The sequence below is a fragment of the Temnothorax americanus genome, unplaced genomic scaffold (assembly GCF_048541705.1).
Source record: "Temnothorax americanus isolate GAGA-0224 unplaced genomic scaffold, ASM4854170v1 Scaffold93, whole genome shotgun sequence".
Classification (NCBI taxonomy): Eukaryota; Metazoa; Arthropoda; class Insecta; order Hymenoptera; family Formicidae; genus Temnothorax; species Temnothorax americanus.
In genome coordinates this window covers 179,850-202,753 of record NW_027509816.1, presented here as the reverse complement: position 1 = coordinate 202,753, position 22,904 = coordinate 179,850, and the positions used below count along the sequence as shown (strand labels likewise).

At 36.6% G+C, this 22,904-nt stretch overlaps 4 protein-coding genes across 6 annotated transcripts; 2 read left to right on the top strand and 2 right to left on the bottom strand.

Annotated features, from left to right (window-relative positions):
* Nucleotides 1-713: 713 nt before the first annotated feature.
* On the top strand, nucleotides 714-6,124 carry LOC143908398 (dipeptidyl peptidase 9). Of its 2 annotated transcripts, none has more exons than XM_077426060.1 (11): nucleotides 714-1,067; nucleotides 1,237-1,608; nucleotides 1,693-1,827; nucleotides 1,912-2,074; nucleotides 2,140-2,381; nucleotides 2,455-2,766; nucleotides 2,848-3,134; nucleotides 3,213-3,541; nucleotides 3,618-3,869; nucleotides 3,947-4,219; nucleotides 4,295-6,124. In XM_077426060.1, the coding sequence occupies exons 2-11, from the start codon at nucleotides 1,385-1,387 to the stop codon at nucleotides 4,640-4,642; spliced, it is 2,565 nt and encodes an 854-aa protein (XP_077282186.1). In that variant the 5' UTR covers nucleotides 714-1,067; nucleotides 1,237-1,384; the 3' UTR covers nucleotides 4,643-6,124. The 2 variants fall into 2 exon arrangements, with proteins under 2 accessions (XP_077282186.1, XP_077282185.1); XM_077426059.1 differs by having other exon boundaries at nucleotides 1,142-1,608.
* Mrpl51 (mitochondrial ribosomal protein L51) lies at nucleotides 6,094-8,026 on the bottom strand. Its single transcript, XM_077426069.1, has 2 exons — nucleotides 7,361-8,026; nucleotides 6,094-6,810 (listed from the first exon to the last, which is right to left on the bottom strand). The coding sequence occupies exon 2, from the start codon at nucleotides 6,803-6,805 to the stop codon at nucleotides 6,329-6,331; it is 477 nt and encodes a 158-aa protein (XP_077282195.1). The 5' UTR covers nucleotides 6,806-6,810; nucleotides 7,361-8,026; the 3' UTR covers nucleotides 6,094-6,328.
* A 2,234-nt stretch (nucleotides 8,027-10,260) lies between these two features.
* Nucleotides 10,261-12,746, bottom strand: LOC143908367 (uncharacterized). Its single transcript, XM_077426001.1, has 6 exons — nucleotides 12,408-12,746; nucleotides 11,703-11,843; nucleotides 11,213-11,341; nucleotides 10,949-11,095; nucleotides 10,591-10,704; nucleotides 10,261-10,503 (listed from the first exon to the last, which is right to left on the bottom strand). Exons 1-6 carry the CDS (start codon nucleotides 12,475-12,477, stop codon nucleotides 10,436-10,438), a joined length of 669 nt encoding a protein of 222 aa, XP_077282127.1. The 5' UTR covers nucleotides 12,478-12,746; the 3' UTR covers nucleotides 10,261-10,435.
* A 3,231-nt stretch (nucleotides 12,747-15,977) lies between these two features.
* LOC143908365 (uncharacterized) lies at nucleotides 15,978-22,501 on the top strand. 2 transcript variants are annotated; one of them, XM_077425999.1, is made up of 7 exons: nucleotides 15,990-16,336; nucleotides 17,819-17,983; nucleotides 18,079-18,213; nucleotides 18,406-18,543; nucleotides 20,277-20,549; nucleotides 20,687-20,836; nucleotides 20,977-22,501. In XM_077425999.1, the coding sequence occupies exons 1-7, from the start codon at nucleotides 16,255-16,257 to the stop codon at nucleotides 21,039-21,041; spliced, it is 1,008 nt and encodes a 335-aa protein (XP_077282125.1). In that variant the 5' UTR covers nucleotides 15,990-16,254; the 3' UTR covers nucleotides 21,042-22,501. The 2 variants fall into 2 exon arrangements, with proteins under 2 accessions (XP_077282126.1, XP_077282125.1); XM_077426000.1 differs by lacking the exon at nucleotides 17,819-17,983 and having other exon boundaries at nucleotides 15,978-16,336.
* Nucleotides 22,502-22,904: the final 403 nt, after the last annotated feature.

Here is a 22,904-nt window from a genome sequence, read left to right as displayed (position 1 = left end):
TTTGCAAAATCTGCGGGACTTACAACGTAATATAGCGCAAAGACAACGCCGATTCGCCGATATCTCCAAATTTTACGTAAACATTTTATTATTGTCAAACATAAAAGAGTTTATTCGAAGATACGCTGACACACGCAATCGAGCGCATATGTAATCCAATGCGCTTCGATATACATACAATTATAAGTGTGACCTCAAATCCATACGGATTATCCGTCGAATTCGGAAACCCTAATGACAAACCAATGCAGATTAATATACGATTAATTAACTGAAGGGTGCGCAGCTTTCGGTCGCCAGTTCGCAGGAACGTGAGACACCGACAATAAAAATGTGTTGGACAATCTGGCCGTAATTAAATTCGAACGTAATCCTTTCGAGACGACGATCACGGAGGCGGGGCGGGAGTTCCTCGTCCCGCGTGACGACGGGCTAGGGACGGGGGGCACAATGCATCGCGGCGACGCGACGCGGCTAACGTTTGACGTACGGTGCACACACGTGTGCGGTGTGCGCGAACCGCGAACACGCATGTGAATAACCGTACCTCTTCTCTTTCACGTGGCTTCGCTTTCTCGCGCCAGTTACCGCATCGCGCATCGCGCATCGCGGACATTCGCGGGCATGTGCGGGCATATGCCATCGGTCGTCGGATAACCGCCGACGATAACGACGAAAGAGAGCCGCTGTCACGTGCGAGCGTTCGACTGATGGTTCTCTTTCGGTCGTAATCTCTGGCACTCGCGGCGAACTCTCGGCACGTGGAGCCGCGGCGGAATCGCGATCGCGGCAGCGGCGACTGTGGTGGTGGTGGTGGTGCTGCTGCTGGTCAGGCCGTCAGGCTGATCTGGTCCTGGTCAGTCCATGGTGGTGGTCTGGCGGTGTCTGCTGGCGGTGGCGGTGACGGGGTGGCGGTGTCGTGGTTGCGGTGGTGTGAGTGCGCGCGATTTTGGGAAATTAATGTCGCGCGACGTCGGGAGGAGGGAGAGACCGCCGAGAAGCCGAGCCTGCCGTCCCTGCCGAGCGAGGCCAGGGCCAGGGCCGGGGAGAAGGTGAAACTGGTGAAAGTGAGTTTATAAGTGAGCCAGGAGCCTCCGTCGCGTCCGTGGTGGCGCGGACGGTGCATAACCTAAAAATAAAGCATATCTCTTTGTCTCTCCCACTCACTCGCTCGCTCACTCCTCACGTCTCACGTCTGCGTCCGCTGGTCCGCTGCGTGCGTGGTCGCGCGCGCAGTACGTCGTGTGTGTCATCCGTGGGTCGTCGTCGCGGAAATCGCTCCGCGGTACTTGTCGCCCCCGCGTACCCTCGTGCCCGTCGTACGCCTACTCCGCGTCGATATGACCGCGTCGAGACGGCCGCGGAGGTGCTCGCTGGGGGACGAATGACTTCGCGGAAAGGCCGCCGGCGACGTATGGAGAATATGGATACCACGGGCAACCGGGGCAACGAGACGACGGGGGAGCAGGCCGTTCCCGACAGCACGGTGCCGCGGAAGTCCTGGTCCGAGCTCCGCGCCGTCGTTAGCGATCTCAGGAGGAAGCTGTCCGGGGTGTCGGCCGGATCCGTGCCGGGCTCTATAACTTTCCGCTCGCTTCCGGACGGCCGGTGAGAAAAACGCGCGACGTACCTTCGGGATCGCTTGTCGCGTCATGTTGAGATTAACGATTCATTGACACTTCCCTTTTGCAGGACTAGAATCTATTTCTTAAGCACGCCGAGTAACGGCTGGGAGACCACTCTTTTGTACGTAGATATCGCGCACGCGGATCACGCCAACGGCTACCGACTGCACTGGCAACCCGTCATAGAGGCGAATTTTCAAAGGTAAACTCCACCATAAACCGAGGCGTTTGATGCGCTCCATTGTATTATCCAAGAGTACCTAGGTCTGTCATGCGATAATTTTAGCGTATCGAGTGCGAACAGACTGTCGAAGGAGGAACAACTGTTGTGGGAAAGGAAAAGACTCGCTACGTGGGGTATAACCAGTTACGAAATCCATGCGGAGAGTGGAAAATTAGTTTTTCCAGCTGCCAGCAGTCTTTATCAATGTGTAGATACTGGATTTATGGTAATATCAGAATATTATTGTGGGTTGGTGAAAGAAAGTGTTTGATATATGTGTTTTTCCATCAGCCTGGACCCCTCTTTCCATCAGAAATCAGAATGTCGACGACTGGGGCAAAGCTGTGTCCTCAGATCTGTCCCTGGAACAATGCTTTGATTGCCCATACATGTTCAGGGGATCTATACCTGTCTCACAGTATCACAGGCTCCTCGGTTCGATTGACTCATGCTAGGAAAGGAGGCAGAAGTCTCGTGGACGATCCGCTCACCGCCGGAACTCCTTCCTACGTCATGCAGGAGGAATTCACAAGGTTGATCTATTTATTGTTAAATCCTCGTATACTAAAAGCGCGAAAATTAAAACATTAGTTTTATCTACCACAGGTATGTCGGTTACTGGTGGCAACCAAAGTCCATGTTTGACGGAATCTACAGGATAGTATACGAAGAGGTGGACGAGAGCGATGTCAAGATATATTGCTTCCCCTCGTCGAATTCCGATGAGGTGGACGAATTTAGATTTCCTAGAGCTGGTATGCCGAACGCTAGGAGTAACTTGAAAATGGTGCAATTTCGTCTGACAGAGTCGTTGCATATCGTCGATATAGAAATACTAGAGCTGCAGTATCCACTTCACATCATGTTCCCATGGATGGAATACATGGTGAGAGTCGGATGGACTCCGGATGCTCAATAGTAAGTTCGAGGCGCAATTAAACGATACACGCGAGAGCTTGTATTAATAGGAGTCGATAATGTTGCTTTGTTAAAATGTAGCATCTGGGTGCAACTGCTGGATAGAAAGCAGCAGAAACTCGAGTTGGTCCTGTTGTCGATAGACAACTTTTGCGAACCACCACCGAACACGTACAATACGGAAAACCATTTCACCCCCACGTCACCGAACGTTCAAGTGATATACTCGGACCAGAGCCCGATTTGGATCAACGTCAACGATCTATTGTACTTCTTAAAGTCCGACGACGCGAACGAAGTCAAATTTATCTGGGGAAGCGAGGAATCCGAGTTCCGACATTTGTATCTTATAACGTCCAGTATAGCAGGTTTATGATAAAATCACTATAATCATTTCAATATTTCGTTACTTGCCGCTATTTTTTTTACACACATTTTCAACATAGGTTTGAGTAACGGAGTGGAAGAACCTTTGGATAGAATGGATAGTATATTTCTTCGACCACGTATCACTTCCAAGGTAGCTCTGACCCAGGGCGATTGGGAGGTGTTAGGGAAGAAAATATGGATCGATGAAGTCAATTCTATCGTCTACTTCTGCGGGTTACGGGAAGGGCCACTGGAACAACACGTTTACGCGGTTTCGCTGCGACGGCCGCTAGAAATACGGCTACTGACGCGGCCTGGCTACAGTTACAACAGTATATACTTTAACAAAGAGTGTACAATGTTGGTCACTGTTTATAGTTCCATTAAAACGTTGCCTACTTGTCAAGTACGTTCCTGATGGGACATGTCTAATAATATTTCATTTTACACGATCAGGAAGTTTTATTACGTCAATTTTGCAGGTATTTAAAATATCACAAACCGATTGGACAGTGGAGAGCATATCGCTCACGCCTGTAGGCTATCTCTTAGAACCGTCCGTGCCCGAATCCGAACTCTTTGCGCCGGAGATTTTCACGCATAAAATCAAGTCGGGGGATACGGTCTATTCGATGATATTTAAGCCTCATAATTTTCAACCTGGGATCAAGTATCCCACGATATTGAATGTTTATGGAGGACCCGAAGTACAACTTGTATCAAACACATTTAAAGTAGGTGTACTTCAAAAATGTATGGACGCATATGTCACGTAAAGTAAAGAAAAAACTTATTGTTTAATCCTCTGCAGGGTTTAAGACATTTACGAATGCACATGTTGGCTGCTCAAGGCTATTGCGTAGTTTTAATAGACTCTCGCGGATCGCAGCATAGAGGTCTAATATTTGAGAGTCATTTGCGACGTAGGATGGGAACGGTAGAGCTGAACGACCAAGTTGAAGTATTGAAATGGCTGACAGAGACTACTGGATACATTGATCTAAATCGAGTGGCTCTTCATGGCTGGTCTTACGGTGGATACTTAAGTCTAATGGGTTTGATACAGTATCCCGACGTATTCAAGGTGCGCACGAATTAATGCTTGCCGCGCAGTACATTTTTTTTTAAGTTTAAAAAATATCCTCGTTGCGATTCGTAGCTGGCCATTGCTGGTGCTCCGGTTACCTCGTGGAACTTTTACGATACCGGATATACCGAGCGTTACATGGATCTGCCACAGAACAATCTTCACGGTTATATGGCTGGATCGGTGCTGACATATGTAAACAAGTTTCCCGACGAAGAGAACCGTTTACTGATCATTCACGGTCTCATAGACGAAAATGTACATTTCTACCACACTAGCCAGTTGATCAATGCTCTTGTGAAGATCGGTAAACCGTATCAGCTGCAAGTTTATCCTAACGAGAGGCATAGTCTGAGAAGCCTGGATGCCAGCAAACATTACGAAACGACCCTGTTGTCCTTCTTGCAGAATCATTTATGAACTCTTATTTTCGTTTTTTTTTCCTTACATTGTTAGTTCGATAATAACCGTTCCTCCAACCAAGATTTTGCGAGTTTGAGTAACTGCCATTAATTTATGTACACACTTAAAAGGAAGGAATACTTTCAAGTGATCAGATATGTGTGCAGATACTAGTTTCTGTATAAAAGTGTGCCTCTACAAGGCTTTTAAGATAGTATATATATATATATATATATATATATATATATATATATAAAGTATCTGCAGTGGCACAGTGTGAATATATCGTGTAATTAATTACCAGGACGAACTTCTAGCAAGGAATTTATAATATATAACTTACAAAAAAAGAGATATGTGCTGAATACGAGTTTTCAAGACATCACTGTCAAAATGCCACAAAACGCATAATAAGTGCATTCAAAGTTTTCTTAATCAGCTATTGTCAAAGCTTACGATCGTGATAATATTGGTTAATCGTGACTATTTTTTTAAGAGAATGGACAATACTCAATTTGTTGACAATAGTTAATCAGGAAGACTACTTCGGACGCGTTCTGTTTCGCGACCATTTCACAATATACGTGGTCTGTTTAAAAAGTAATGAGACTGAATTTTTTTGTCAATAACTGATAACACTGTAAAAACGAAACTGCAGTAGATCGAGAGTTACATTCATACTCTATCTTTAGTTAAAATTTCAATTTGATAGCATTAACACGTGTGATTCTACAATCATTTGATAACTGTATGTTTGGGTGACACGTCACGAAAATGGAACACAAGAAAATCGAGCAGCATTATGCGAAGTTTGACACAAGCAAATTCTTTGTCAAATTTCAGGATAACATGACAGAAATATTTAAAAAGTTGACAGTGAGAATGATTGGTGATCAATTAAATTAAATTGAATCACTAAATTGTTTGTCATTGGTGGTACAGAACGGGATTCATCTTCACAATTTCACCATCTTATAAAAATGCATTGCGCCCGGGAAAGAACTTGATCTTTGTAAGTATGTTTCAACTTCTTAAATGTTTCTATCGCATTGTCCTGGAGTTTGACATAGAATTTAGTCGCATAACGCTGCTTGATTTTCTTGTGTACCATTTTCGTGATGCGTCACCCAAACATACAGCTAATACAAATGATTATAGAATCACATATGTTAATGTTATCAAATTGAAATTTTATCTGAAAGTAGAGTATGAATGTAGCTCTCGATCTACTGCAGTCTCATTTTTAGTGTTACTAATTATTGAGAAAAAAAATTTAGTCTTATTACTTTTTAAACAGACCACGTATATTGAACCGTTAGACGTTAACATACCAATTGTGACTATGTACATATACGATACGTGGCCATGACACGTGTATCCCTCTTTCTACGAAATGAAAATCCACGTTTCAGCGAGAAAAGTATTTACGTTCTTCAATGTTGTGAAATAATCGTATATCCGATGGATAATTATTTGTCAATAAACAAATTCACTATTTTATATTTTTTATAATTGTTATTATAAGCAGTAAATCGTTAACTAATGTATGCAGTAATTGCATCACCTAAAACGGACGTCGTAAGAACTTGGTAGAATATTTAGAAACTAATTGAGTAAGAATAAAGAAAACACAGCGATTGCACTTGAGAATTAAATTGGAATTTAATTACGCGTGTTTATATCAGAACGTAAACCTAATTTGATTTATTTTTGCTTAGTTTTACGGTTCAAGTACTTATAGAGATAACTTATTCTCTTGTTCAGATCTCTCCATTTAGTAGGTCTCGCGATTGGAAATATACCCTTCGCCCACATTTTTCTCTTTCTCAGTAAGACCTGGTATTCATTGCCGCTGACACCTCTCAACCATGAGGGCACGTTGTAGAGAATTCTCGTGGGATGTAGATTATCCGAGCCCAATATGTCGATGTAGTCGTTCTGGCCGAACAGTGCCTTTTTCTCGGACCAAGCGTCCGCTGGACGATAGATCGGCATCGGAAGTCGTTTAGTATTATCTGTACGTGGTAAAAGGCCTGTCATATCTATAGGATCCTCGTATCCATGTCGCCGTATTAAGGGGCCTTTCGCTATCTTGTCCGCATGATAGCGAAACCGTATCGGCGTCACCTGTGGGGTCCATGCGCTCACGACAGCACGGACAGAGTTTGCAATCCAAGACATGGATTCTGGAAAGAAAATACATATCAAAAGAATAATTATACATAAATATATATATATTTTTAAATATATATTTAAAATATATTCTTAAATATATATATATATTTTTTTTTTCCCAATATATATACATATATTTTTTTTGTTTATTCGGATTATTTAAATTTGGATCTTGTTCAGAATTGGTCTGTCGTTATTAATATCAGGGTAAAAATCTTGTGTACTGATGATGAAACATAATATGTATCAAGCTGCCAAGGTACATACATATCTATTACACATTCTATTTTATGTATAATAAATATATAATAGAAATGTATATATAATGTAATAAACAATATTATATAATACATAGATGTATATATTACCCGAAAAACTGTCCCCGTCATACAATTTTTTTTTAATTATAATAAATAAGATGTAAAGAGAAATCATACATACATTTTAATCCAATTCACATGGAACGTAACCTAACTTTTTCGATAAGTTTTTTTATTCGGTGCAAACAACGCTGTACTTATGGAATTACGGAATCATTAATGAAATGTTAATGGAACTTACCTGTTCCCAAATGTCAAGCGCGTCAGAATTAGAAATTGTGATTTATATTAATATCCGTAACTCGTATCGTATAAATCTAGTCTGCGTAATTTTCTGATATTCTGATTGACAAAGTTGGGTTATGTATCAGCTGATTAAAGCGCACGCGCAGTTAAAAGCATTTTTGATATTTGCGCATGTAATTTTAATTCGTATTCTTCAATGGAATACGTCAGGGAAACGCAATTAGATTTTTTGGCGGACCAAATGTGAAAGAAGTACGTTTATCTCGTGGCCTGCAGCAGCTAAATTTGCATTATCACATGGATCACCACGTAGAGGTAAAATAAAGTCGAATCTTTTTTAATTTTTCTTTTTTATTTTTTTTTGTTTTTTTTTCAACAAGTTTTTTTTTTATTAAGTATATCGCCGAGATAGAAATTCTGGTAACTTTGCAACAAGAACAGTTGACGAGAAGAAGTGTATGCGTACTCGAACCTCGGGATCCCAGATCCCATATCACATCACAATTTAATTATATTAGTTTATTTTAATTTCATTTTTTTGCAGGTCAAGCTTGGGCATTGCGGGCCGCCAGTTGCGTATTCCTGGAATACGTATTCTTCATTCTTTATTGCGCCTTGTTTCTTTAATTCGTCCTTTTTCCAAAGAATGCATATATTTAAATCATGCAGTTTGTTTCTTACAATTAAACTTTTTGTACTTTTTATTTTTTATTTTTATTTTCCTTTAACGTTTAATTATTTACCTCCCTCGCGGAAAAATGTCTCAGAATTTTTCATATTATTAATCATCAGAATTTTCATGAAAATAATTTTTAGACTTTCTTATTAGAATTTTAAGATTTTCTCAGATTTTTTATACTAATTGGAACGTTTTTCAAAAAAACTGCTAAAATAATAAAATATATACATACATATAATATATTTCATATTTTTCCCGTAAATATATCTTTGTACAAATCTGAATAAATATGAGAAAATCCACGCAATTTATTAGAATTTTTTACAGATACTAAAATAAGTATTCCGAAAATCCTCATCCAATTATTTCTGAAAGTATCTGAGAAATTTGACATATTTTTTCAGAATTTTTCATAAACGTAAAATATGAGTAATTTTTAAGAAATTTCTGGAAATAAAAAATGAGAAATGTTTTCATCTCTCTCTCTCTCTCTCTCTCTCTCAGGACTGTTTCATCTTAAATATAGAAAGTGCAATATAATGTAACCAGAGTCGGCACTAATTGTAAGTTATTCGGAGCAATATTTAAATCAGTACCACACACAGTATAACCATACCCAGTAGCGACATAGGGCGCGTTCAGCAAACCAAGCCGCTCAGTAGCAGTCGAACATGATTGGTTCTTACTTTTAGAACCAACCAATCAACGTAGAGTGTTGATAAGACGAACTCAGTTGTGTCTGCTGGACGCGGCCATAGTGGAGCGTCGGCACCTTTGACTTTCTCTTTGTCACACATACAGGCCGTCACATTCCTAAATGTATATACGGAATTTAATTCCACTAAAAACGTTCCGTGTCGATACTAGGTATGGTTATATTCTGTGTCAGTATCCTATACATATATGAAGAAAAAATGGTTAATATATTCTGAATAATTTAATAGTGTATTTTGTTTTAATTGTAAATTGTTTACTTATTGTTATTCTAAGAAAGATATCAATTTAAGTTGTTTAATTGCAAAAGAGTATTTAAATTGGCATGCAGAATCCCGCTTTCAGTCATTTTAACAGTTCACGAAACTTTCTTAGCCAATCTTAATATTAATTACAAAAAATAGATTAATTTAGAAGATACTTCGAAAGCAATTTTTAAAACAATAATTGCTACTTATTTATTTAAAATATTTTTTAAACTATAAAAAAATTAAACTTTTAAATTGGAAAATTAGTCAAAAGAATCAAAAAGTTATATTTGATTATTTGATTATTTATCGTCGCGTATATCTCTACGCGAATTTTACGGACAATCGTTCAATGAAAAAAAATAGCTCAACCAAAAAAAAGAGAAAAGAAGATTATTAAATCCGAAGACCGAAAATTGCAAGACACGTCATTGTACATGCATACACTCGGTGTTACTGAAATTGAGATATTTTCTTTCGAAGAATTTCGGAATGCATAAAAAGAGTTGCAAATCATATAATTGCAACATATCACTGCAACAATCTATAATGCTCCAGTGATTCGCGACTTTTGTGCATTTCGGAATTAATCGATAAAAAATATCTTAATCTTATTGTACACAACATATACGTATTAATAAGCGCCCCTATAAAAAATGGTGTCCCATGTCATGCTTAATTCACTTACAATTAGTATAACTTCGTACCTAAATATAACTACAAAGAATATATCTCCAAATTTGTCTTTTTCTTTTTATCGTTATTTGCATTTTCTTTCTCTTTCTATACTTAATTAAAAATATTATTGATAAATAGATAAAAAATGGAATAGATAAATATTTTTTGCAATAATTTCTTTAGTTATTTAGATGCTTAGCATCAAAATTAAATCGAAATGATTTAATTAGGGGGAGGGGGATTTTACTCCAATCACAGCTGTGTTGCAAGTCTGACAATTAAAGTCGGCGCGCAGTTATTATGTGGTTGGAAAATATCTATTAAAAATAATTTAACGCGAACACCTTGTTGCGGCTCTGTGACCTATCGTTATAAGTACATGTTTGATTTCTAATCACATTTGAGTTTTTCACGATTATTAAGAATAGATAAATTTATTAAATGCGTATTTTCAAAATGTAGGATTATGGAAAAACAGAAAAAATTGATCTGTGTATTGTGGCAAGTAAACAAAAAGGATAAATATTTCTTCTTACATAACGCGTTCTTATTTTGATAGCAACCACAGAATTTTTGTATTTAAAGTCATTTATTAAAAGTACAAATACAATATAAAAATGATACACAAATAGATTATTAAAATTGAAAGTGTGAAAATTACGACTTACGCTGAGTTGTCTCAATGCGCATCAAAATTGTTTCAATCATTGCAAAATCGATCGAACTAATGGATTTCTCATGCATTAATTTACTAGCGAGCGGCTCGTTGTAGGAAGAGCGCGATTGCCACGAGTATTCCGGCGGACGTCATCAGCGAGCCTGCGAAAGAAAGAGGTAAAAACTCAAGCGACTCGTTTGAGAGTTGGACCGAATTAGTTTGTGACGGCGCAATTAAACCAAATTAACCTTTGCATCGCTCTCCTTCCTTACACACGCACTGTTGATTCTTACACTCCATTGTGTCCGCATACTTACTGTTTTCAAAGCACTCGTAGTCGTGCGAGCAAGTATAGTACAGAGCTGTAAAACAATAAAGTAACGTTGAAAACACAATTCTCTCAGAAACCAAATTGATCGACTCTACAAAGCAGAAAATAAAAATTCGATGAAGCTACAAACTAATCGCAAAAATTGATTAAAATTCTAATTGATCGGTATAGCTTTCGAAAGCTTCGCTTATCCATTAATTTTTTGCTGTTTAAATCGATTGTCTTCCTTTTTCTTCGTGAAAAAAGAAAAATGCGAATGCCTAGTGCTTACATACCTCGACTCTGCACGCAGACCCTGGTCTCGTTTACGAAATGATATCCCGTGATACACTGACACCTCTCGTTGATGCATAACGCATAATTGAAACTTTCCTGGCACACGTCGGTGTTCGCTTGGCAGCGGTCGCCAATTTTAGCAGGTCCTGCAACATTTCTTTTTTTCAACCACTTGCAGAGGACGCAGGCGGGGCTTGTTCTCCGATACCTTCCGCGACTTTTCTCTGTATTTCAACACGACGAGAATCGCAATTTTTACTTACTGCTAATGCAATTTGAAGAATTATTGCTGTCCAGGAAGAAGTCATCTTTGCAGGCGCAGGTGTTCTGCTTGCATTCCCCGTTCGCTATGCTTTGACACGGTACGTTGTCCAAGCAACTCAGGCCAACAGCTGTACAAAACGCACGCAAGGAATTTTATTCTCCGAAAATAATTTTATCTTATTCTTTTATGTCTTGTAAAGGCAAGGAAAATGTAACAAGTTGATATAAATGTACAATAGCATGAATTTGTAACGCGGCTTGCCTAACGTAACCGAACGATGGAAAATTTAAAAATTATAAATATCTATAATAAATATCTATAATAAATTATATATATATATATGTATGCGAATTATATATGTCGGCAACTCTTCGTATTTGTTGACTTGGCCAACATTACACTTCTCAGTATTAGGTCAACTCGTATCCGCGTATAATATTGCGATCCCGATTATCTTTCGCTTGGGAAATAATCGATAGCGAACTTACTGGCGATGCATTTTGATTTATCGAGGCTCGGCGAGTAAAACGGATCGCATAGACAGACATCTTGCCACCGACAAAATGCATTCTCGATGCAATCGATGTCCCTCTCGCATTTCTCGCCAACAAACCCGGCAGTGCGCTCCGCTAAAATCATCAAAAATGCTTTAATTATGACTGATAGTCGATTAATCGTCGGGAAGACAATTACAAATTAAATAGCGATGAATTGCCATCTGGAAATTAATTTAATTTCTAATGTGATCTGCTATCAGCATTAGATGCCTCAATAACGATCGATTCTAATTAAATAACGTAACAATTTAAGATATAAGATTAAATTTAATACATTACAAAAATATAAAAATTGTATAAGAAATATCTAAAAATATTTAAAAGACTAGGTATAACGTTTTCTAATGTTGAAATTCGAGGATTGTTTGAGAAATTGGAACTTATCTCAAATGTATAAAAAATATCTTAAAAAAATATTGATCTAAAACTTCCCTGAGTCTGAGAATATCTAAGGGGCATTCTCATTTTTTAGAACATCTGAAAGATGGTTGAAAAGAAGAGAATATAACTATTATACTTAAAGCTCACTTTTGCCGCGTGTGACGTAACACAACACAATAACCGACTTGCGTCGAACCTAATGTCGGGAATTACGCGGTAATTATGCGATAATTCGCGTAATTCGGGTACACTCACAATCCTGCTGAGAGGAAGCGTAGCCGGCGAGCGAGCAGAGAATGAAGGAGATGCAGACGAGAGCCGTCATTGGAATCGAGATCTGTGCTCAGGTGCAAACGTGAGGCACATCCAGGCGACTGCCAGATAGCGGGCTCATGACGCACCTTCCGCTAGGGGACGTATATTCGTACGCTCTGGTCAGATAAACGTTATCTCTAGGCGTATCCAGCGATATTCCGTTCGGAATGAATCAGAGGCTTCATTTATATCGAGCAAAAATGCGCCTGTCGTCGGACACTAAGAGAATGGTAGAGGCGTCGATTTACTTTGATTTAAAACGAAGAACGCGCGATAACGCTTAATTCTCTCATTTTTTGACTGATGATTTATGCCGGTTACTCGCGGCGGAAAGAGAAAATATAGTTTAAGCAACGAACCGCGACAAATTGCGGCTTATGAAAGAAGTTGATACGCCGCCTGACGTTGTCATTTCTCTGACATTGTATTGTGTAAAATAAAAACAGAAAACATGCCGTGTCATCGATTTGCGAATTCGCAATCTGTAGACGGGCGACAGAGCTGTGAGACACAGTAGTGGGAGGTTCCCCGTGTACTTATTGGATAAGTATCATTTATAATTTTATACGACAAAATCGTAACAAAGATCGCGAGAAAGCAATAGGATCAAACAAGTGACATTAATATACTGCAATTTGCACATTTCAAGCGGGGCGTTTTTTCTTCGTCACAATTAAATCGGAGATGATGCTCGATTAAGCGAAGAAATCGCTAAAACGGTACCAATGATGTAATATTGTAATATGATCAACATACTTCGTTTAATTATGTGTTAGGGCGATTGTGTGTGGCCAAGCTATTCATTCAATGACAGTTCGTGCCGTGATAGCAGTTATTCTGCTAATTCAACCTCATCGGATTCATTATCATTATAAAATGGTTACCATGTGAAACGTGGCTTTACACCCGCCCTTACACTCTCGCACGATATACTCGTCACATCTCGTCTAATTCGTCGGTGGCGATTCGCGCCGCAAGTCGCATTTATTTCATTGCCAGTTGAATGCGACGTGCATCGGAAATTACGAGGAAATGAAGAAAGCAAATACTTGCATGAATATTTTACTTAATATGTCGGAAATCTCTATAAACAGTTCACATAACATCTACACGTGTCAATATCTATAATGAATATATACTATATTATAGTAAAGTATCAGCGAATGTAAAACAATGTAAAACAGTCGCGAAACGTCGGAAGCTTATAGTTTCGTTTAGATTCAGTTTCATCTGGCTTTTATGTTATAAGAATTGAAATTGATTGAGGGAAGATAAAAACTCTGTGGGAACGATAAAAAGTAAATAAATTAATAAACGCATAGAAGTAAGCAACGCAGTAAGCGAATGTATTGTAATAAAAGAAATAAAAAAGTGAAAACGAATTTAAGGACGTTCTCTCGTCTTTATACTAGAGAAAATCGATTTTCTTAGAATTTTCTTAAAACTGTGAATGTACGTTAATTTAGGTGTGCTTTATGCGTGGTATAAATTTCAGTACCTCTTCCGGTATAAAAAATCAAGATACTGAGCCTCAAAGTTTCAACTTTTACTAATGAAAATATTTTCCAGGCCAAACGGTAAGAGATACGAGGTTGGCCAAGAGGACCAAAGTTGCTCCTCTCGTCGAGTTCTATAAGGAAAAAATGCCAAAATTAAAAAAAATTAAATTTTAAATTTTTTTTGAAACTTTGAGACTCAGTATCTTTATTTTTTATACCGGAAGAGGTATTGAAATTTATACCACGCATAAAACACATCTAAATTAACGTATATTTACAGTTTCAAGAAAATCCTAAGAAAATCGATTTTCTCTAGTATAAGAACGAGAGAACGTCCTTAAATTGCGATTATAAGAAACGGAAGAATGTAGTGTAAATAAAAACGGTTTATATAATAGAAATAAGAAGCGCGAACTTCGTAAGGTATAAATAAAGTTATTACAAAGCCTTTGCTTCTGTAAAAAAAGAAATTGTGTTGGAAATGGAAAATGCGCTAGGCAAAGATATCAACAATAAAGTATACAGAGACGTTAGAATTTTGTTACTAAACAGTGATTATAATATCGCGAATACTTTGAAACACAAAAGGCACGTTTCTTTGTCTTCCTATACAAAAGTAAATGCTTCTGGCTCCTTTTAAAAATCTTTATTTTGTTTCTAATTGCATGATTTAACATAAACAACAATAATATAATTTTATTAAAGTTCGAGTAATATAAAATATTGTACATGGAAGCAAAAGTATGATAAACTGTACCTTAAGAGATAAAGGCATCAGCGATAATGTAATGTACAAGCCTAGATCTCCAATATAATTAAAATAACAATAATAATAACAATGATAATTCATATATGCGAATATGTAACTTAAACTTAAAGGTCTATTTATACATATTTGTGACGTACCAGTGCCGTAATGCCATATCCGCTCTTCTGTGATTTTCTGTCAATATCAGTAATGACTGATGATAAATATCGTTCCTTTGTTTTTGGATGGTTCACAAGTTCACCCACGTCCGGCACTGTATCGTATTCGGATCGTTCAGTCTCTGTTCAGTATCGGTACAGTGACATTGTGTTTATTGCATACGATATTCTTGCTTCTTCACGGACGCGTCATGCCCGTATCAGACTACGGATTGGGATTGATATTGAATTGAAATTTTACCAATCAGAACAAAGTTTACTAAACTTGAGATCAGTTTTCTCTATTCTGATTGATTAAATTTCAATTCAATCTCAATCCCAATCCGTAGTCTGATACGGGCTTTACGACGGTCAATAAGTTTGCCTGTGAATCATTCCGTGCCCGTGCCAAACGGATCACTTTTTGTGGGTCGAGTCCGTGGATTTGGATGCAAATGGAATGTTATATGTTTATTGCGTAATTTTACGGTAAAATTTTATGGTAAAATTACGCTTGATATAATATTTTATCGTTCATAAGCTGAGCCATCTCGAATATCACTGACTTCGAACCGACTAAACTGTACAGATATGTGTGAATAGATCTTAAGAGTATACAAAAATCTATAAGAACCATAGAATCATAGAATAAATAATAATATCTTAGCAATTAAAAAAGTTATTAACAAATATCAGTGAAATAATTTATGCATGAGAATATACGATACATGAGAGAAGAAAAAACAAACAATAACTGAATTAACCATTATAATTAAATGTAAGGTAAAAAGCAGTAATTTTAGTACAATTTCATCAGATATGTGTATTAAGTAAAGTATAAGATAGGCCATATATGTTGAACGAAGAACTTAAATTAAAGATAAGGCAATTAATGAGATACGTATTCGATACTCGCTCATCGTATATAGTAACAGAAAGTTGAAAAAATAATTCTGCGAAATTCGAACGTGTTGTATAACGTTGCGAGCGTTAGCATAACGCGCGAAAATGTCGATCGGATTTATCGGTGCCTCCGATCCATCCAGAGCCTGGAGAAAATTAGCGCCGTCGTAGTGGGAGGGGGCAGAGACATAGAGAGGGACGAACACAGAAATGTATTTGCGAGCGAGTGGTCGCGGGGTGAGAGACATAGTAAACGGGACGAGAAGGAGGACTCGCGGCACGCTCGGCGCTCGGCTCGGCTCTTTGAATCCGCGTTCGTCAGTCGCAGACGGAGTGCCGACGCTCGATCGCAAACCGATTGCAGACCGATTTTGCATTACTGACTGATCGTTAGTCATCCGCACGAAGGTAGATCGAGAGAGCTCGGTGAGCGAAATAACCGCAAATTGCAAATCGAATCATTTTCGGAAGGAGGAGAGATGTGTCCAGCCGGCATGAGGACGTGCGTAGTCCTGAGCACGATCGCGCTGGCGATAGTGCTTACGAACGGAGATAAGATCGGTGAGTGTGCCATTCCTTTCGTTCGATCAACGCGATCGACTTGTGCTTTGTTAATCTCGGACAGCCCATGGCGCGGTAATTGTAGAGAATTTTTCGTCGCGGATTTTCACGCTCTTCGAAACTTAGCGGCACGACTTTGAAGCATGTACGCTTAGCATGATCGCAGGGAACGAGATAATATTTGCGCTGCCATATAAACATCATGTTGTCCAAAATACCCGGGTGACCTTTTCTTCCGAGAAGAGTTCCCTCGGAATTTGTCTCACGTTTGTCCTCGAACTCTATGTCGCCAGTTTAAATTAAATTAATTACGAATATGTAATTTGAAATATATTTTTGCGCGAGAAGAAATATATTCTCAAATATATCTTTTTTCGCGCAAAAATATATTCTGAATTATGTAATTGTAATTAATTTAATTCATGTTACATGAGGATAATAATTTATAATTTATAAGAATACATTTACTGAAAACTAATTGCTATGTGCTACTAATATTTCAGATTTACTCCGAATGATTTTTAATGTTACTAATAATTTAATTATTAATTAAACTTGGTAGCGTAATTAATAATAATTATAGATTCTTTTACCTAAGAAAGAATCGTCCTCAAAGAATTCTTTATATCTTGTACACAATTCCTAACAACCTGTAATGATTACATTTGCTCAATCATAACAGTTGGATCAAATATGTTGCTCAACGGTTACGGTTTATGTCATGATATATTAATTCATGCATGTATCACGTTATCCGTGTGAATCATAATAATGCAGAATTTTCTTATCAAAGTGAAAAATACGTTTCCGCTTATTTGCTTATCACTTTTAATACCTAACTTTGCATATATGTATAAGTGAAACATTCTCCAGATAAATCATCCGCATCTTCCGAGTCATACGCATATGTACACAGTGCTTACGACTTTCCAACGTACTTTTCAATAAATTTATATTAGAAGAAATTTTACCGTGACACACGCATACCATAATTACATATGATTGATTACTGATTATAACATTAATTTGCGCGCCCATAATCTCAATCTCAAACTTGACAATAAAAGGCCGCAGATTATTCGGATATAAATAAACAGCGTTATTTATTTTCGCTAAAAGTCTTCTACTTTTTGCAAGTCTGTAAATTGGTTGGTATATCTTAGGTAAATTGAACATTCTAAAAATGTCTTTGATTGAATCGATCATTGCTAAGGACACGTTTATGCGTTTTTGCAAATAAAATATTTGAAGAAGACATTTATTTGTTTTAAGTTATAAAGCAAATTTGGAAATACACTACGGCCAAAGAGGTCCATGATGTATTTCATTGTGTATTTCCGTTATCACATTACGTGGTTTGTGACAATTTTTCTGACAATGAAATGAAAAAATGAATAATTAACATCATTGATGCAGCCTTTATCTATCGCTCTTAGAAGGTTTCTTCGTTTACGCTTTTTGAAACGACCGATTCAATTGCAGATACCCTTATCCCATGCCGAAATACGTCAGATTGTAGGAGCATGTCGACACTTCCGAATGACGCTTTTTGCAAAGACGGGTTATGCATGTGTCCAAAAGTAGACACGGGAGTTCAAGCTTATTGCTCTAGTATCAACGCATCTATGCACGAGAATAAAATTTCAGGTGATCAGCCACGCGACTCGAATATATTAGAGTTCTTGTCTTATTTGCCGAATCTTCCGAATAAAATGACTGTAAGATAATTCTTTTTTTTTTAGGTCCGCTGCTTTATCGAACGTGCATACACGCCCAAGATTGTAACTTCCTGGGCGGAATATGCAACACTACTATTCGCCAGTGCGTTTGTTTAAAAGACTACGTGCCGTCGAGCAATAAACAACATTGCGTCAAAAGTAAGCGTAGGGAGACACGACAATTCTTTTATAAATATTGTCTAGTCGTCGTGCAAAGCGGGAGTAATCCTTGAAATTTTTCTAATTTAAATATAATTTGGCACTTTTTTATTATTTAATTATTGTATGTAATTGTTTATTTCTAGTAGTTCTAGTAACTAATTTTAACGCTTATACGATTTCTTTAAACAGAGATCAACGCGATTGAGGCTTCTTGTACAGATGGAAATCAATGTTTAGCGTTTGTGGCGAACACTACTTGCGAGGACAGTAAATGCGTTTGTATATCTGGTTATCATTACGTAGACAACGCATGCTGGAAAATAGGCGGTAAGTGTTATAATAATGTTTATTTCTCACAGAATAATTTTTTGTAAAGAAAGATTAAAAATTCAAGTTTTCTTTATGATTTGATCGATTCCATCGCGTGTCGATCACGATATGACATTATTGAGAAAAGTCTTTGATCGACGATCAAGTTCTTGAATTATTTTGTTCCGGGATGACCGGGATAAATGAAAGGATTAATTTAACCGATAAGAATTATTCGCAATAAAACTTTTAACTTCCTAATTTTTTGTCCCTAATCTAATATCCTTTTCAAACACTTTTTTAACTAACAATTTTATTTCTACTAACAAAATACGGGTATTACTTGGTAAATTAATTACCGCTGAAAATAACGCGAATCAAACTCATCCTAAGCATACACAGTAAAAAATTTAATGTCAATGAAAGTTCACTCTATATATATAAATTTTGTATTAAAATAACTCATTCATCGTGTTACTTGTTGACATTTAGAAATGTTATATCAACATTTTTTACAAGTTATTTTTACATTATTGTAAACATACATTGTAAAAAATGTCGATATAACATTTCTAAATGTCAACAAGTAACACGATGAATGAGTTATTTTAACACAAAATTTAGAGTGGACTTTCATTGACATGTGGTACACAAAATTTTTTACTATGTATGTATACAGAGAGAAAAAAAGTAGAAGCAAAAGTACAAGCAACTAGAAAATTCAGGAGAAATAGAACTTTGACTATATAATACGACTTTGCGGTAAGAAAAATGAATAAGTTCTGAAAAATGAACTAAGAAACAAACTAAGATATATATATATATATATATATATATATATATATGTTAATTATTATTACCAATATATATAGTAATAATAATTAACTAATTGTAGTAAATATGGTTGAATGGACTATAAAAAATAGTACTGTAAAATATTTGCATTAATAAAAAACATATTACTGATACAAAAGATATGTCATAATGCGATTATCGCATTAATAATTCATTTAAAATATGTATTTATCTGAATTGAAAGAATACAGATCAATTTATAAGAAAATACTATTTGATCCGAGCTTGATCTTGGTAGCTTAATAATATTTCTGTGCATTTCCAAGTACACATATTTTTAACTTAATAAACTGCGCGCTAATTATTTGTCGGATTTAACATACAGTAAAACACAGTTTCCGTTGGAGTAATAAAATCTCCCCTTCTCCCCCCCCTTAAATCGATATCAATATAACTTTGATGCTAATAAGCATTCTATTTAAATTACTGCAAGAATTTAACGGAAAAATATTATCTCAACCAGGATTCGAACCTGGTATATCTCCTTCAATATGGGTGACGAATGTCTTAAATGACATTTTCTTCTGAAATGATTTGTATATCATGATCTTGTTTCTCTTAATATTGAAAGAATATAACTCATCGTACGGAATCTGTAGCTATATATTATAGTTGTCTTGTGTGAGTTATTTCATTACTTATACTTAATAATTCATGCGACTACTAAAATAATCTTTAACATCCAGCTGTATCAAAGTAATTCGACTAATAATTTTTATACTATTGCAGTTATATACAAATATTAAATTACAGCACATTTTTTATCTTGACCATATTTTCATCATTTTCAGTACTATTTTCTCATAACTTTTTTTTCACGACTTTGCAAAGCTACTTGCGGATGTCATATTGCAGCAGTATTATTTGATTTTTTCTAAGTGTAATCACGTTTGCAGAGTACAATAAGCCATGCACGAAAAACCAGGAATGCTCGCACGTGGAGGGTGCTATCTGCACGGATAACATGGCATGCGGATGCGCGGCTGAGACGGTACTGAATATGGACGGCAAGAAGTGTTTGGCGGCCGCCAAAAAGATCCGGGACGAATGCACGGAGTCAATACAGTGCACGGCAACGTTCGAGTTTTCAACTTGCGTCGACAATATGTGCCAGTGCGAGCAGAATTTTCATTACGAACACGAGCTGACGAGATGTTTTTCCAACAAAGGTATACTCGAGAGTTTTCAACCGATAGTTCTCCCGTAGAATCATCGCGTCATGTTTTCAAAAAATCCAATTCCAAAAATCTCTTTCTTCGCACCACGTCATAAGAGATAACAATTAATCGTTTTCATTGTTTTGCAGCGATCGGCGATGAGTGCGCGAACAATTACGAGTGTTACCAGGCCGAAGATTACGAGAACGATCCGTCGATTAAGTCTGTGACGTGTAACTCTAACACATGCACGTGCGCCGACAATTACATCTTAAGCGAGAACAAGTGCGTGAGCGCCGGTAAGTGAAAAACCGATGTATTTAACACGCATTTCATCTAAAACGAGGAAATTAATAATTATTTATGGAAGATGCATTTCGATTTTATTCACTCTTACTTGCAAATTCTTGCTCTTAATGCATTTTTTACGTTTTTGCAGGCTCGTCCTTCGTTGCGTCTTTGTCAACAATCATCCTTGTAATAACGCTGACTTTCTTTTCATGAAGTGCAAAATACGATTTCTTCGAAGAGGCACACAAGTCGTTAATGGAGTTGAACTTTTAATGATTATAACATCGTGCATGCGCAAGAGAAATTTAATTCAAAGGAAGAAACGCAAGTAGGCCTGCCGTGGTTAAGGAGGCAATTTATTCTCGGATTATTATTTACGGATTATAATTATTTATGTTATCATTTGCGAGACTTTTCTTAAGGACTTTTAAGAATTCCTATAAGGAATGCCCGTAAATTTTTCACAGGTAATAATATATCATGTTAACGCACACTAATCTTTAGTCAAACAATACCTCGCAAATCAATGGTGTATGGTATTCAGAGAACTTTTTCTATATATATATATATAAATATATGCATGTGTATGCGTGTTTGTGGGATTGTGTGATAATAGAGTGAGAAAAAAAAATAGAAAAGAGAGAGCGAGATAAACCTGATTATCCAAGCTTTGATGATAGATTACAGCTTTATTGCGTATGTAGATTTGAATGATCGTACTTGTGTTTGATCCGTGATATACTTAAAATGTACAGTAATATATTTAAACGGTGCAGTCGAAACGATATGAATAATAGCGAGGTCTCTTCAAGCGCAATGTAAAAATCGGCCGTATTCATCACTTTTATTTTCGTCGTAAACGCCAAGGTTGTAGTGCATTTTCCCGTAACACCGGAATTGCGTAAAATCGGACGCGAGGAAAAAAAGAGCAGCGTGAAAACGATACAATATCAAGCACCGTTTAATTAACGCGGTTATTAATATGCGGATACTGATATGTTGCATTACCGTTTCTTAGAGCGATGCAAATAGAATTTACGAGCGCGAAGAAAAGATTTAGTTGTTTGAAATCCTTAGTTTTTTATGCGTTCCCTTTTTATACCAAGCCACAGATATACATCAAATAACTGTTTTTTTTGTTCTATTTTTGCGATTGCTTAATGAAAAATAAGATAAAACGAGCAATAATAACGTTTCTCTCTTTTCAATACTTATTACTCCAAGATTATAAGTACTTATATCTGTAGTGCGGTTTTAAAAGAGCAAATGTCAAATTTTCAAAGCGTATATATACATATTGCATGTTGTATAAATTTTAATTTTTGTACATAAATAATATAGATAGCTTCGAAATTTTTACGTATGCCCTTTCAGAATCAAGTGCATCAATGTTAAACTTTAGTACTCCTCTGTGTTTATCTAGTTTATTATCGACATCCTATTGTACTATTTTAATGAAAATACCATTTCAATGAAATTCACTGAGCTTTCAGTAAATGTCAGTAAATATTTTATTATAAAACTATATATACATAATATTATATTTTATGCGTTATATTGCAGCGATACGTTATATAATACGCGGTATCTTAAATATTATACATTTTTCATACAAACGAAACAATTATGTAACGCGCGATTTCTTAAATACATTTTTCACATAAACGAAACAATTCTATTTGTCTTTTATATTTGTACGAATCTTGTTCTTGTTCGAATAAATAGCCAATATCGTGTTTTATATATTATCGTTAAATTTGCAGGATACGATAATTGTTAGTACAATTATTGTTAGTATACGATTCCGTCTCTCTTTTACATTTATATTATTACTGTGATAAAATGTATAATATATGGCAACATATTTTATTATAAAACCATATACATAAAATATTATATTTTATACATTATATTGTAATAATAGCATGTGGTTTCTTAATCCTACATTACTCGCGTAGTTTCTTTTAACATAATTATTCGCGTGGAGTATACTTTATATCCGTTATATCTCAATTTTCATTGTTCTTTTTGATGATTTACTTACTAATTAAATAAAGATTGATAATATTTTATATG

Excerpts from the sequence above, each read along its gene's own strand:
- LOC143908365 (XM_077425999.1), top strand. The coding sequence starts at position 16,255 with ATGTGTCCAGCCGGCATGAGGACGTGCGTAGTCCTGAGCACGATCGCG. Across the intron at positions 18,544-20,276 it reads CGCATGCTGGAAAATAGGCG|AGTACAATAAGCCATGCACG; the intron begins GTAAGTGTTATA and ends TCACGTTTGCAG. Across the intron at positions 20,837-20,976 it reads GAACAAGTGCGTGAGCGCCG|GCTCGTCCTTCGTTGCGTCT; the intron begins GTAAGTGAAAAA and ends ACGTTTTTGCAG.
- LOC143908398 (XM_077426060.1), top strand. The coding sequence starts at position 1,385 with ATGACTTCGCGGAAAGGCCGCCGGCGACGTATGGAGAATATGGATACC. Across the intron at positions 3,542-3,617 it reads AAACGTTGCCTACTTGTCAA|GTATTTAAAATATCACAAAC; the intron begins GTACGTTCCTGA and ends TCAATTTTGCAG. Across the intron at positions 3,870-3,946 it reads TTGTATCAAACACATTTAAA|GGTTTAAGACATTTACGAAT; the intron begins GTAGGTGTACTT and ends AATCCTCTGCAG.
- LOC143908367 (XM_077426001.1), bottom strand. The coding sequence starts at position 12,477 with ATGACGGCTCTCGTCTGCATCTCCTTCATTCTCTGCTCGCTCGCCGGC. Across the intron at positions 11,342-11,702 it reads TAAATCAAAATGCATCGCCA|CTGTTGGCCTGAGTTGCTTG; the intron begins GTAAGTTCGCTA and ends CGTTTTGTACAG. Across the intron at positions 10,705-10,948 it reads GGTCTGCGTGCAGAGTCGAG|CTCTGTACTATACTTGCTCG; the intron begins GTATGTAAGCAC and ends ATTGTTTTACAG.
- Mrpl51 (XM_077426069.1), bottom strand. The coding sequence starts at position 6,805 with ATGTCTTGGATTGCAAACTCTGTCCGTGCTGTCGTGAGCGCATGGACC.